This window comes from Dinoponera quadriceps, unplaced genomic scaffold, assembly GCF_001313825.1.
Source record: "Dinoponera quadriceps isolate SergipeBrazil2010 unplaced genomic scaffold, ASM131382v1 scaffold754, whole genome shotgun sequence".
Lineage (NCBI taxonomy): Eukaryota > Metazoa > Arthropoda > Insecta > Hymenoptera > Formicidae > Dinoponera > Dinoponera quadriceps.
In genome coordinates this window covers 24,171-39,679 of record NW_014554896.1, presented here as the reverse complement: position 1 = coordinate 39,679, position 15,509 = coordinate 24,171, and the positions used below count along the sequence as shown (strand labels likewise).

The 15,509-nt window shown below is 43.9% G+C and overlaps 1 protein-coding gene across 1 annotated transcript; it reads left to right on the top strand.

Annotated features, from left to right (window-relative positions):
* The first annotated feature begins 1,466 nt into the window (after positions 1-1,466).
* On the top strand, positions 1,467-14,835 carry LOC106742401 (collagen alpha-1(IV) chain-like). The gene is made up of 7 exons (XM_014615304.1): positions 1,467-1,502; positions 8,701-8,824; positions 9,086-9,433; positions 9,598-9,678; positions 9,822-11,975; positions 12,066-13,238; positions 13,469-14,835. The coding sequence occupies exons 1-7, from the start codon at positions 1,467-1,469 to the stop codon at positions 14,833-14,835; spliced, it is 5,283 nt and encodes a 1,760-aa protein (XP_014470790.1).
* The last annotated feature ends 674 nt before the right edge of the window (positions 14,836-15,509 follow it).

Sequence of the window (15,509 nt, the reverse complement as noted above, 5' to 3'; positions counted from 1 at the left end):
CATTCCAGAAACGCTCGCGCGGGGCCTTGCAAAAGTCCTCCACATATCTCGAGACTTGCGCTCACGCAAAGGGCATTGAGAGCGCTCTCCAATTAAAAGTCATACCGATCGGCAATTAATTGATTCTACTGAAAGGTGACTGTTATTAATCACCTTGGCGAATATGATACGCACCACCATTAGTCGTATACGGCGAATTTATTCGGATTAATCCGGCATTAATTCATCTGGTTGTCCAGCAAACGTGGGAGCCGAGACCTAAGTGCGCTTACGCAAGGACGCATATGAACTACATTCTCGGACAGCGCGTCTTTGATCGAGGCTCTTCACTGGCCGTCCAATCGAGATCGACGAGCGGGAAATATCGATCGGTGTCAAGTGAATCCTCGTCAAATGAAATGATAACGAAATCTTCTTATGCTTTTGATATCTGCGCAGCGTCGCGTGTGTGTGTGTGTGTGTGCAATGCACAAAGAAAAAAATTTCTTTGGAATCTTCAGATTCAATGAAATTTCTTTTCAGACAAATTTGTCCTTTGGAATGAAGCAAACGAATGAATGTTTGATTCCATAAACAAGATCGTTCGGTTTATCAAATAATAAATAATAAATATTTTTACATCAAATAACATATTTCCTTTGCATTTTCATATCAAACATTACAAAAGTTGTCACAAGCAATAAATTATTTGGAAGAAGTAACTTTAAGTTAGAAAAATATGAAAGAACCTCTTTGTTTCAGTGGAAAAATATTTGATATATAATACAACAATTTTTTTATCGAAACCAAATATTATTTCAACAAATTTTTAGCACATGGAAATCATCATTTCGAGTAAAAACTTGAAAAAATCCCGCGTTGAAAAGATCAAACAAACCACGTATACTAAATCTAAAGAAATTTTTTTCTCTTTCTCTCTCTCTCTCTCTCTGTGTATGTATGTGTATGTCGCTTTCAAACAAATGTTTGTCGCGTCTCCTGAAAAATATGGATATCGAGAGCGAGGTCCTCTCCTAGGCAATCGACTTGACGCTCGCGAGTCGAAATTGGTATGCCACCGTGAGATCAACTAGCATCAATCGCGACAAATTAATTCCACGCAGTCGCGGTAGCGCAAAAAGTGGAAGAAAAAAAAACACACTTAAGGTGAAAGACTCGGACGAGAGGGGAGGAGGTGTGAGAGAGCAGAGAGGAAGAGTGCGCACGGGAGCGATCTCGAAGGAGTCGAAACGAGAAGAATAGGGAAAAGAGAGAAGATGCGAGCGAGGATGGGACCCGGGTCGGTGGTCGGGGGGTCGGCGACCCCCACCCTGTATAAAAGCCTTTTTCTGCCGACGACGTGTTCAGTCTTTCAGTTCGAACGGCGCGCTGCGTGCGATTATCTCCGGTAATCATCCTCGTCGTCGTCAACCTGGAGGCCTGCCGGCCGCGGACGATGCCCTGCTGAGAAAGAAACCGGCGTCAGGATGTTGCGGCCTACCACCGCGGTTCTCTTCACCCTGGTACGTTACCCACCACGAACATCCTTTTGTGTGTATCTTAGGGACTCGGGGAGTCGACGAACTCGAGGAAGGAAAGGCTTGGAATCGGTCCAGCCGGCTTCCTTCAAAAAACACGCGGCTTGTATCAATGAAAATTATTGAACCGAGAAATACATAAGGAACAATAGTAATAATTTTGATAAATAACGAAGCATAGGGAGCAATTAAAAGTGCACGTCGCGTGTTTTAACAAGACATATATATTTGTATAAAACAGTGTTTATTTAAAAAAATACTAATTCCTTGAAGTTGCATGAGTAATAATTAAATGTATATTAATTAATTAATTGAATTATACATTTTGCGCGAAATAAACAGGCTACTCTTCCTAATTAAGTAATTTCTTGCGCCAGCTTGATTTCCTTATTGAATAATTATCGTTTGCAATTACACGATTGAATGACACACATGTTGTATCTGCCAGTCGTAAGTCGAACGTGTAAGTTACATATGTGACGTTTCATTATACGAATACCTCGCGGCGATACTGACTATTCTGTCACGACGTGTGCATTTGCATCTGGTATATTTTTGTGTTGGAAAGAAATGCAAACGTCAACGTACAAATGTCAACGTCACGTTACGAAATCCTTCGGCTACAAGTAGACTGCACGTAGAAGGTCGGAAAAATTTGACAGGGAGAAATTACGCGGACCCCTTTTAGAGATCTCGCGTTCACATTCCTTTGTTATTATTTCATGGATATATTTATTATTGTTGGCAGAAAATTTTAATAATTATGTCACTATACATTTCAAGTATTGCAGACTGTACATTAGAAATATTACTTTAATTTTTTTAATAATAACTTAATTTTTTATAACCATGTCATGTCACAACGTATTGCTATTAATGCTGTCAATTTCGGCTATTCGGATACCCGATTCTTTCAGTAACTGAGAATACGGCTAATTTCAGACGTTATTATCTGTTATTGTTGGAAAAATCAATAATTTGCAAGGTCTGAAATTAGCCGTACACTCAATTATTGAAAGACCTGAGGGTGGTCGAAATCGATAGCGCTAATTACTCTATCGTATATATCCTGACATATTATTATAAATCTGAATAAACAGAGTATATTCAATATTGTTATTAATAACGCTATTCAATAGAAAGTAATGGAGTACGTGAATTGTTCGCACAGTAATAGTACATGATAGAAAGTGACGCTGATTACATTCCATGATAGTCGTGCTCGACGTGACTCATTATCCGCGAGATTCTCATTGATCTTGGCATTCGTGCAGAATGCCGTTGCACTACATTTCATTCATAACTTCTTTCAATGTCGCGACGCATTATCGTGCAACGTACGTGACGCTCGACCCACTCAAATTCTGACTTGCAATTTCTCCTTAGAAATATTGTAAGTGCCAGTGCACCTTGACAGGCAAGGATTCATCGATGTATGAGGATGGGAGGAACATAATTTCTCGCTTCACTCGTCAAGTTATCGGCTTATAAGTAGCGTTGTCGATATAAACTCGATAGTTCATGTGCCTTAATATTTACGTATTTTAATACTCAGATGTCTAAATAATCGTATGTAATTAAGTATGTAAATAATAATATTCGATTATTGTAACGACTGACGAAGAATTCTTGCAACGAATTTTGATATCATTCTTCAGATTAAAACGTAATTCCGGATGTTTTGCAATTGCAGCGTTGAAAAAGGTCTGAAGAAGATCGAAATGTTTGTACTTCTTAATTTCGAACATATAACTCGATGTTATCAATTGAATTACCGTATATTCCCGCATTTTTATCTCGCGTCTGGTTTTTATAGACCTGAATTATAATTGGTGATTGTTTTGTTTGTCAAAATGAGCTTTAGTTGTTCTTTAGTTGATTACTTAATCGTTTCTTTCATCCCTGTGGCATTTTTATTTCACCCATATAGCAATATATCTTTTCTTGATATGCCCCGATAATTATTCTCATGCATTAAAATATGCTTAATTCGGATTGGGCAACATCATTGATATCTTGCGTAATCTTGGGAGAGTTTTTTGGCAAGCTCAAAAATTGTTTTATTCTGAGTAATCAAATGTCAGATGAGATGTCGCATAACGTGAGTCATGTGTAAACGTCTGTTACCACAAGATGTGTCATTTGCATTTAAAGTGTAATTTGATTTTTAGTGAGCCAGCGTGTAATTTATTAGCACTTCAAAAAGAAAAAAACTTGCAATTCTATCGGAAAATTTTAATTGATCTCTCGTGTTATCGGAACTCACACATTCTAGTAATCTAAAAATGCCTCCAGCGTCTATTTCAGCTCTCTCTCTCTCTCTCTCTCTCTCTCTCACGTGATTAATCCGTCAAAATATTTCCGAGATTATGCCGACAGAATGCAATATCACGGAGATCAATGCGATCGGCCGTACAGAAGGCGAACAATTGTATACCGGAGGCTTCGCCCCGGGCTAAAACGCTGGTCCTTTACGCAATCGCTTACAGGTGACTTTCACTGGAAGATGATGCATCGATCTGGTCCTCTGTGCACGATGCATACAGTGATACAGCTTTGGCTTTGGCTGACCGGCGGATTCACCGTGCGCAATTAAAAGAGATCCGGCTACGTCAAATGTCGTCCCGCTTACCTTTAACTCGCACCAAAGTCTCGAACGCGCGACCTTGTTCACTCTTGATTGATGGTCCTTAATAATGCTTAGCTTAGATTTGCGAAAAGACAAGACGCGTCTTCAGGTGCGCCGATTTGGAATACTTTTCGCCTGCTCTTCGTCTCTTCGTAAGCAAAAATAACTTAAAAGAAGAAATGAAAATTGATGGAACACACCAACACACGGAACAGACGGTGATTTGTTAGAACAAAGCGATTTAATTCGTCGTCGCAGCGCCTTTAAAGCTGAAGGTCGGTCGGTGACTTGTAGCACGATTAAGGATTGTTTCGCAGACATTAGCGCAGCCAAAGATGAAAGTCGCAGGATCGAGAGTGATGTTAGGCTCTGGCTGAAACGATAGCGTGAATCATTTTTTCGACTCCCCTGGCGGATTCCCGGCGTCCCTGAACGGAATCCTGATTCTGTCTCCTCCCATTCTCTTTCTTTCTCTCTTCCTTGCACTTTGATAAATACGTTTAGCGAGCTATTCCTCCCACGAGAAAATTTAATTGCACCTTTCGCCGCGCGCATCTCCCGCATATAAAGAGCTATTCCGAGTGAGCATATGATCAATGCACTAAATGAAAACGGGGCGGATCGATTGTATCTGTCTAATTTATTTACCGCGCTGCATCGCAGTGCATTTGCATTATTATAATTATGATGCGCGAGATAATGTTAGCTGTCAAGATCAAACGGTCGAGTATCGATATGGCAGTCAGCCATAATTAAATGATGGGAAATACTTGCGATAAATAAAAGAGCAAAATTTTACAACGAAGGGGCTGAAGTGAGTGATGAAGTAAATCAAATGAAATAATCGAATAATACGGCAATTTTTAGAAATTTACTGAATAAACGTTTAATGAAACGATCGATAGAAATTTCACGCATTCCCAATGTTAAAGTAACGCAAAAATGTAGGTTTGCGACACGAAAGCTTCTACCGTGTACGTAGCAATTTTCCAGCTTCTTATCTGTAGATCCATCGTCAGTTCAAAGTCACATCCTTAGATAAAAGGTGGCTCACTAGGTCTGGGACATCTCGGGCTTTCTTCCGTTGTTACGTATGTTATCTGCCCACGGCAGCAGTTCGACTCATAACGTCGCATAAATTAACATATCTTATCGCGCTTATTCCACCGGCTCCGTAACATCTCCTTAAAACCGAGGAAGATCGAAACCGGTAATTTCAGGGAGCTCGATAAGCACATAGGAGTGGTTTTCGCGAGCAGTTTTCGCGGCATCGAACCTTCACAGGCTCCTTGAAATTATACCGCTTGTGGAACCTGCTTCGAGCAGGGGGCGACTTCGCGCACTCCCGAGAATGCAAGTAACACGATCGAATATGAGCTAGGACTGAAAGTGGCGAACGGCACGTCGCACTCGGCTGAAACGATCTCGCTATTGTCCACTAAAATACCGCGACATAAATACCGTAGGGATTAATCCTCGCGGCAACATTTGACGCGACGAATGCGCGCGGGGAAGGGTTGGCACGGGAGTTAGCATATATTAACCTTTCATTATATAGTCTGTCAACCTGGGGCTGGAAGAAGAAGACAACGCGAAGAAGAGCTTGCATATAGCCTTCTCAGAACTCGCGACTTTCCCTTCTCGTGGGTGGAACAACGAGACAGTTGAGATCATCGGTGATCGCGAAACAGTCAGCGGATCCTGGCCAAACCTAACTTGACCTAGTCGACCAGGATACGTGCCACTTTTGTGCGCGATGTTTTCTTCGTGCTCACACGAAGCGTCCCTGCCGTACGTGAATCGATTACGAAATCGGACGAAATGGCTTTATGCTAATGAGAACCGTGAGGTGATATTGTATGGGATCGATGAGCGCTGGTCTAAAAGTGAAAATAGTCCGTGACCACACCAAAATACGCAGTCCGGCTGACAATGATAGCTATTGTAACGTAATACAATATAGTATAGAAAGGTGTGAACACATTTTTACGACGTACTATATTTGTTTTCGGAATGTATCGTAATATATGACACCCACCTCTGCACAGAAAGTCAATCGAATCAAATTTCCAATTAATATTCCGTCAAATTCCAATAGTATCTGAAGAAAAAGTAAGATCGTACCGAAAGGATGATGAGAGGAAAAAGTGGGTCAATGTTGGCCGCCGGGCGAGTAAAAACGGTATGTTACTTAATAATTTTTCAGCCGCCGTATTTGATTCCGACCTTGAAGGAATTTTAATTTGCCAAAAAGTAGAAAAAAATAGAAAAAGCAGACCGTTTTGACTTGCCAGTCCGTGGAGCAAAATCGGCCCACTTTACCCAACGTCCTTCAATTTGCGGAGGTGTTACCGGTTTTTAGCCGCTCGGGAACCATCAGACCCCAACGACCGCGTCTTAAGGTGTGCGATTAAACGTGCGCGCCGAATGCGTTCGGATACGTCATGGCGGAGGAACCTCGGCATCCCCACCTTGACATTTCCCCGGGCCGTATGCGGGAAAGAGGCCTTTATATTCATCGTGTCGCCATTTAGGGGGACATGAGCGCAATCTTCCGAGAGAGCATCTCGCGGCCTTTCGCAACGGCATCCGGCGGCTCTGCTCTGCTCGCGAGCACAGATATCCTCGTTATTATCGTCGTCATGACGAGACCCCGCGGGAATCAAGCGGAGATAGGAGTTTCTCGCTCTCGAATCTGGTCCGTCTGGGCCGAGACTTTTTTTTTTATCGGCGCGAAGCAACATCAACCTGATGATTGCGCAACGACGGTCGGTCACTCTGCGGCTTTTATTGCGGCACTCGCGATCGTTCGGCTCCCGCGAAATTACGACCGCTTCCTCCAGCGTTAAATAACACGTGCCTCGCGATGCCAAGTATGGCGCACGTGTCGTGAAGCGTCTCGGCTTGATATTTATACGCATATTTATGTATACGCGTTTCTCTAATCTGCGCGCACACCTATTTACATTTACCGTGCGTTCCCAATAGCGTCGTCGGTCGCTCTCGAAAAATAAGATTTCCTCTGCACGACGCACCGATCGGCCGCTCGCAGATTTGTCATTCGTCGAAAGCGTCTGAAAACGCACCGTACTTCCTCGATTTGTCTCATACATATTTATGAGCCGATCAGAAGGATGATCTTATGCACGTGTTTTCGTGCCACCGCACAGTATCACGGCTCTCAGTGCTTTTCGAAATGATCGAGTATTCTCTCTCTCTCTCTCTCTCTCTTCCTCGGTCTCTGCCGGCCCGTCCACTTCGCGTAACTCTCGTCGACATAATTATGATAATTGCTATTATAATTACGTAACGGACGGAAAAACATACCAGATAGACGACAGTATCACATTGACCATTTTGTATCTAGGTAGAAAGATATGTAATACAATTAGCGTGTTAAGTGGATTCTGAAAGAGTCTCCTCCGTGGAGAAGTGTGCGCGAATATTGCCGATTGCGTAATATCACACGTAGTCGCGTGTCCGGCGGATGTGGCCGAGTACTTCTAAGAGCTATCGTCCTATGCAAATTGAAAATTCGGGAAGAATTTCTACTATTCGTTATTGATTTCGCTTTCGACTTTCGCCCACGTAGAATGGATAATTAATCAAGATCATCGGCAGAGCGTGAAATGTGGCTGATGCGACACGCGCTCGTGAAAGTGAAAATTTGTTATTTCATAATCAGTATCAGTATATTATCCGCAACACTTTCGAGGAGAGATAAAGACAAGGAATTCTGCGTGAATTGGTCAATCCTCCTCGAAAAAGAGGCGTGTAGCGTCGTGATTAAGCCATGTTTTTTTCTCACATTTTTTAGAATGTTGCCAGACTGCGCAATATTTGTGGAATTAATATCCAGGTAACGAACGTACGAATGATCTGATCGTGTCTCTTGACATTTAAAATGATGTGCTGTGCCATTAGAGAATCTTTGGACGATAAACTTTGGAAAGGTTAACAGAATTATTCGAATCCTGCAGATCTACATTGAGAGGCGGCACGTTTTCCCTGAATCCGCGAAGTCACCCTTTTATTCGATTAGCTAGTAAAGAATCTACCAGATCTCCGATATATAACGAAGTTAATGTATTTCTAGGTATATATATATATATATATATCACACGCAATACGCGCGATTAAAAGCGGTTGAATAATAAGTGAACGTACCTCATGCAGCTCACGGAGTTTCTCGCATTTCTCTAATCGCGCGATATATCTTCGAACTAAAACGTCCAGTAGTTTAGACCGCGGTAACTGCTGAGAAACGGGAAATGATCATGATATTTCACGATTATACTTGTAGATCGTATCGAATAGTTAATCCTGGCGACCGATATTAAAGGCCAGCTATTTTTAAACACCTCCCGATAATTACATTGTGCTCCATTCGAAATGTCACGTGCCTTGACAAAGCAAAATTATTGCAATTGGCGATCATTTCTTATTAGCAGAGCACTCTCCCATAAAGATATAACGCGTCTTAATAAATATGATTTCTGTTAATTGTCCCTGCCTCGCCGAACACTCGAATGAAAACGAATAATTGCTTTGTAGGTGATTGCTACATCCGTGTCGCAATTCACTCAGGAGCCAAGAAATACCGATCGGAGCGACGAGGTGGTTCTGAGCATTAGTGATAAGCAGAAAACTCAGTACTTGAGCCAAAACGTTAAGGCAGGCGAGTATACAAAAAAGAAATGCCTCATAAAGATTCGCATAATTAATAAGATATAAGAGTGAATTAAATTTACATTTTGTAAAGTTTGCTTCAATCATAAAGCTGTTTCTAAACGGAACTATGTATACTGTAAACTTCTCTCAATTTAAACTGAAACTTTGGATACAGAGGAGAAATTTAGAATTAATTGGTAACCAAAATTCATTACTAACAAAACTTACAATTCGTTACAAAACAAAAACATATCATTGATTATTATAGATGCTTACAAATATGGTTACGATGTAAACCCTCATGGTCAGTTCCATCATGAAGTACGTGGCCCGGACGGTGTTACCTATGGATGTTATGGTTACGTTGATCCCTTTGATCATCTAAAGGCGACATTTTACCTCAGCGACGGGTGGGGTTATCGCGTTGTCCAGCCAGGAAAGGACGTGGAACTGTTTCTTCACAAGCACGAACATCACGAAGGGGATGATGGTAACCATCATGATCATCACGATCATCACGGTGTGATTACACCTTGGCAGCAGCTCTATTTCCCAGCGGTGTGTGCGCAATATGAAGGTACGAAAGTTCGGCCTCCAGTAACGCCACCATTAGCAGGTATAGCAGATACGTGTAGATATAACTACATTAGAAATATATATNCTCTTATATCTATGTAAATATATATATCTCGTGTATATATATATATATATATATATATATATATATATATATATATGAATATATCAAAATAAATGCACACATATTGACGTTTTGTTAAGCAGTACCTATCGGAAGTGGAACAACGATCGATGCAACGCCGACAAAACCACTACGACCTCCTTATAAACCTGATTCACTTGGTATGTCACTTAAATTTTATTATGTATATATATAAAGATTATTAATGATTTATGTATCATATATATTCATAACACGTATAACAGAAAAGTATTAGAGAAAAGTACATCTGTAATAACAAACTGTGTCTTATCTGATACTTTAGACATTCCTGGGGGGCCATCATATCCGGGTCAACCTGGCATACCAATTATATCAGAATCTCCTGGATTACCGAGTTCATCAGGAATTCCCGCATCACCGGGAACACCGGGAACGCCAGGAAGTCCAGGGAGTCCAGGGACGCCAGGAATTCCTGGAAGACCAGGAACGCCAGGTATACCCGGGTCATTAGGAATTCCCGCATCGCCAGGAACATTAGGAAGTCCAGGAACGCCAGGAAGACCAGGAAGACCAGGAATTCCAGGAAGACCGGGAACTCCTGGAAAACCAGGAACACCAGGGACACCCGGGAGACCAGGAACATCAAGTGCTCCAGGTTTTCCCGGAATTCCAGGATCACCAGGGACACCAGGTGTTTCACATTTTCCCAGCACACCAATATCCTCCAGTAGTCCAAATTTGCCATTACCACCAGGGAGACCAGGAGGATCAGACTCTTCCGGAATATCTTATCCATCCTATCCTACATCAGGAAGTCCTGTCAGACCCATATCACCTGGTTCGACGAGTTCCATACCTTCAATTCCTAGTAGACCAATAACACCGTCTTACCCAGGACATCCTGGACAATCAACTACATCAGAATCTTCCGGCATTCCAAGTACATCTGGAACACCAGGGCACCCAGGAACACCGGGTACGCCAGGAACTCCTGGTATTCCCGGAACACCAGGAACACCCGGAAGACCGTCTCATCCAATAACACCGATTGGGCCAGGCATTCCTCCTATTCCAGGGACATCAGGTATACCGGGATCACCAGGATTTCCTGGTACTCCCGGAACACCAGGAAGACCAGGATCACCAGGATTCCCTGGTACTCTCGGAACACCAGGAACGCCAGGAAGGCCAGGAACACCATCTTATCCAGGACAATCAGGATTTCCGGGCATACCAGGGACACCGGGTATTCCTGGAAGTTTAGGAAAACCAGGAACGCCAACTTATCCTGGAACATCAGGAAAACCGGGTACGACAGGTTTTCCAGAACTTCCATCTTCTCCGGGGCACCTCGGCATACCAGGTACACCAGGATTTCCTGGCACTCCTGGGACACCAGGCACCCCAGGTATACCAGGAAAACCAGGAACATCGCATTACCCGGGGACGCCGAGCTCGCCAGGAATTCCAGGAAAGCCAGGAACATCGCATTACCCAGGAACGCCAAGCTCGCCAGGAATTCCAGGAAAACCAGGAACATCGCATTACCCAGGAACGCCAGGCTCGCCAGGAATTTCAGGCATTCCAGGATCACCTGGTACACCTGGATTTCCAGGAACATTAGGGAAACCTGGAACACCAACTTATCCCGGATATCCAGGAATATCTGATTCTCCAGGTTTTCCCGTAGGACCATCCTATCCAGGACATTTTGAAATACCGGGTACACCAGGATCTCCCGGTATTCCTGGAACACCGGGAACTCCAGGACGTCCTGGAATACCAGGAAGGCCAGGAACACCGGCGATAACAGGCACACCCGGTATACCCGGGAGGCCAGGCATACCAACTATATCAGTAATACCATCTTACCCAGGACATCCCGGCTCTCCAGGGACACCGGGTACCTCAGGATCACCAGGCTTTCCCGGGACACCGGGTACTCCAGGATCTCCTGGCATTCCCGGAAGGCCGGGTATTACAGGAACACCTGGCATACCCGGAAAGCCAGGTACACCAGGAAGTTCCGGCACTCCGAGTATACCAATAATACCATCTTATCCAGGACATCCCGCAATACCAGGATCTCCAGGCTTTCCGGGGACATTGGGTATCCCAGGATCTTCTGGCATTCCCGGAAGACCGGGTATTACAGGAACTCCTGGCATACCCGGAAAGCCAGGTACACCAGGAAGTCCTGGCATTCCAAGTATACCATCTCATCCAGGACATCCCGCAATACCAGGACCTCCAGGCTTTCCTGGGACACCGGGTACTCCAGGATATCCTGGCACACCCGGAAAACCAGGTATACCAGGAACGCCTGGTACGCCCGGAAGACCGGGTACGCCAGGAAGTTCGGAAACTCCAAGTATAACAATAATACCATATCCAGAGTACCCCGTAATATCAGGATCTCCCGGCACTCCGGGAATACTGGGTACTCCAGGATATCCTAGCTTTCCTGGAACACCTGGCATTCCCGGAAAGCCAGGTACACCAGGACGTCCCGGAACTCCAGGTACACCAGCAATACCATCTTATCCAGGATATCCTGCAATACCAGGGTCTCCAGGCTTTCCCGGAACACCGGGTATTCCAGGATCTCCGGGTATTCCCGGCACACCAGGTATATCAGGCATCTCAGGTGTACCAGGGACACCGCATTACCCAGTGTATCCAGGAACCCCAGGTTTACCAGGAATTCCAAGCACTCCAGGATCGCCGGGTACGCCTGGATTTCCAGGAACATTAGGGAAACCAGGGACGCCAACTTATCCTGGATATCCAAGTTTCCCCGGAGGACCTTCTTATCCGGGACACTTTGGAACACCAGGTGCACCAGGATCTCCTGGCATTCCTGGAACGCCGGGTTCTCCAGGACATCCTGGAATACCAGGGAGACCAGGAATACCGTCTTATCCTATTCATTCAGGAATACCGAGTACGCCAGTAGCTCCTGGAATTACCGGTATACCTGGTAAACCAGGTATTCCTGGAACTACTGGAATCTCAAATTATCCTGAAAAACCTGGTCATCCTGGATACCCTGGAAAACCAGGTTTTCCTGGTCATCCCGGTCATCCCGGTAAACCTGGTATAATAACATATCCAGGAAGCCCTTCACATCCCGAATATCCTCATATATCAGAAATTCCAGGAAAACCTCAAATTCCGGGTCCTCCTGGAATCACTGGTAAACCCGAAATTCCAACAAAACCTGGAATTCCACCATTCCCACCTCATCATAATTATCCTAGTACATCAAATATACCAAGTAGTCCTGGAATACATGGCATTCCAGGAACAATACCGCCGAATTTAGGATATCCTGGTACTCCCGGCATTCCGGGTACTCCCGGCATCCCTGGAATACCCGGTACTGTTGGAACACCTGGAGGACATGATATTCCATCTTATCCTACATATCCAGGAATCCCCGGCACGCCAGGTATTTCGGGTGTTCCCGGAGTATTACCACATCCACTACATCCAGGATACCCTAGTAGTCCTGGTTTCCCAGGTACTCCTACATTACCAGGAAAACCAAGCATTCCATCTTATCCTGGATATCCAAGTACTCCTGGCACACCAGGAACACCAGGAACACCCGGAATACCCGGAACACCTGGAACACCTGGAAGACCAGGTATTTCATCGTATCCTGGATATCCAAGTACTCCTGGCACACCAGGAATACCCGGAATACCCGGAACACCCGGAACACCTGGAAGACCAGGTATTTCATCGTATCCTGGATATCACGAGCTCCCTAGTACGGACAAACCAGGCTTTCCTTCGAAACCTGGCAAACCAGGTATGTTATTGAAAGATCCTTGTAATTATTATTATGATTTAATTATAAGCGGTTTAAAATGCACCATATTAATATAATTATATATTTGTTTAATTTTTGTATCACACATTTATTTACAATCTAAAATGTTTGATGTCTTACAGGCCATCCAGGTTACCCTCCTTATCCTGGTTACCCGCTATATCCTTCAGGTCCAGAAGGACCAGTGGGACCTGAAGGTCCTATTGGTGGGGTAGGAGATGTCGGTGGTGTAGGTGGTATCGGTGGCGATGGAGAAGTCGGGCCTGACGGTCCTGATGGACCATGGCCGACTGGTTCACCTGGTCCCGATGGGCCGTGGCCTGGTGATCCAGACTATATGCCTGGAATAAAACCAACAAGGAGACCTTCGCACAGGGGACCATTGAAAAATCAACTGCCTAAAACCTATCCTCATGATACGAGCGATAATAACTATATAACGCCGTATTATCCTGGAAACAGGTCCGATTTTGCATACACAGGCTACAATGTAAAAAATCTCGAGTCCACAGATTTGTCGCATTCGACGAAATTAAGCACACCATATACGGGTCACAGAGAGTATGAATACGGGACCAAATCCTCGTCATTAATTTTTGGAAAGAAAGGAACCACCTACAATGCAGGTGAGATCAACTCCCTGTTACATGTAGGACCAACAGCACCATCGTTAAAATATATCGACGATGAAAAAATAGACTCGTTGAAGCATACTGTGCAACCTTACGATTATGTAACTCATACGAATCCAGAACCAATAGCAAAACTGCCTGAAACAAGCAATGGACCGTTTTCTGTGCACGATCAGGGCGAATACCAGAAGTCAGTGTTTTACCCGACGCACAATTTGCACCAACAGTCCCCGAGAAAACCGTATCGGCCGATTAAACTAGGACGCCAAGAAAGCGTGTTTAATACGCCTGAACAGTACAATAATTCTGCGAATGTGGATAGCAAAGAAATTTCTAACGTACCATTTCAGCCGGATGGACATATCACTGTTCCGGAGAAACAGGTAAATGCACGACTTGAACAGCCATTCCAGGCGAATCCCGGCTTCGACGCCATTGGGGTTCAGCCGCCCAGCTCCATCAACGTCAAGCCCTTTTCACTACCTATAGGCCCTGACCCACAAGCATGTCCTTGTTACCTAGTCGAGTCGAATAACAGCACAAACGTAGCAACCAGCACGACTCCTACCTCTGTCATTGGTCAGTTCGGATTCATTCCTGTTATCTTTGTACCATACTGTCCCGGCGACGAGACGGACAGCAGTAAAATGAAGGTCATGTTCCCATCCGCCACACCTGTCCCATATGCATGCGAAGCATGCGGCACACAAGACAGCAATTTCGGGATACAGGTGCTCGACGTAAATCAGCTTGGCAATGTCGATTATCTCAAGGAGGTGTTAAGTCAGGCCAATCTTGGGTTTTTAAATGTTCCAGTCAATACGGCCGCCGAACGAAGGAGGAACAGGAGCCGAAAGACGGAATAAGGAGTATAAACTAACTTATTGCTGTTAAATTGCAATCGTTCTAAGGGATGAGAAGTTCGTCCTCTCTCGAAGGGATATATCGATAAATATGGGATATTGGCTTTGCCCGTCCGTCCGCTGCTGGTTAGCCGATGGATGGCCAATTAGGGACACTTACAATGCTTGTCGGAATAACCAGAATCAGTGAGTATACACGAGGGGTTCAGGACAAGAGTAAATTTCATAATTCCTGTATAAGGTTCAGTTTAAACGCGATATCTAAAATGGACTTTATAAATAATGGATCTGCTCGAACAATATGTTTGTTCTGAACTCTTGATATTTCTCTATTGCTTCACTCTGTTTCTCTTTCATTCTTTCCATCGTGCTATGCAATATTTACCTGTACAATATTTACAAATATCGATACAAGTTGTATGTGTGACAGCAATAGAGATTACAAGATTTATATTTGATCGCTGATTGTGGTTATTCATTTAATTTTTGGGTTGACGTGAAGCTATATTGAGATCTTTTATGAATAAGGAGTGATTTGCTATCTCTTTGTTTCGTCAATTTTTGTCAACCAATATCCTGATATTTATTATTAGAATTTATGTTAACGACACCAAATTTTTATATGCGTAAAACCTCTATGTTCTCTACGTTGGATTACTTTGATAAAATGGAGATTA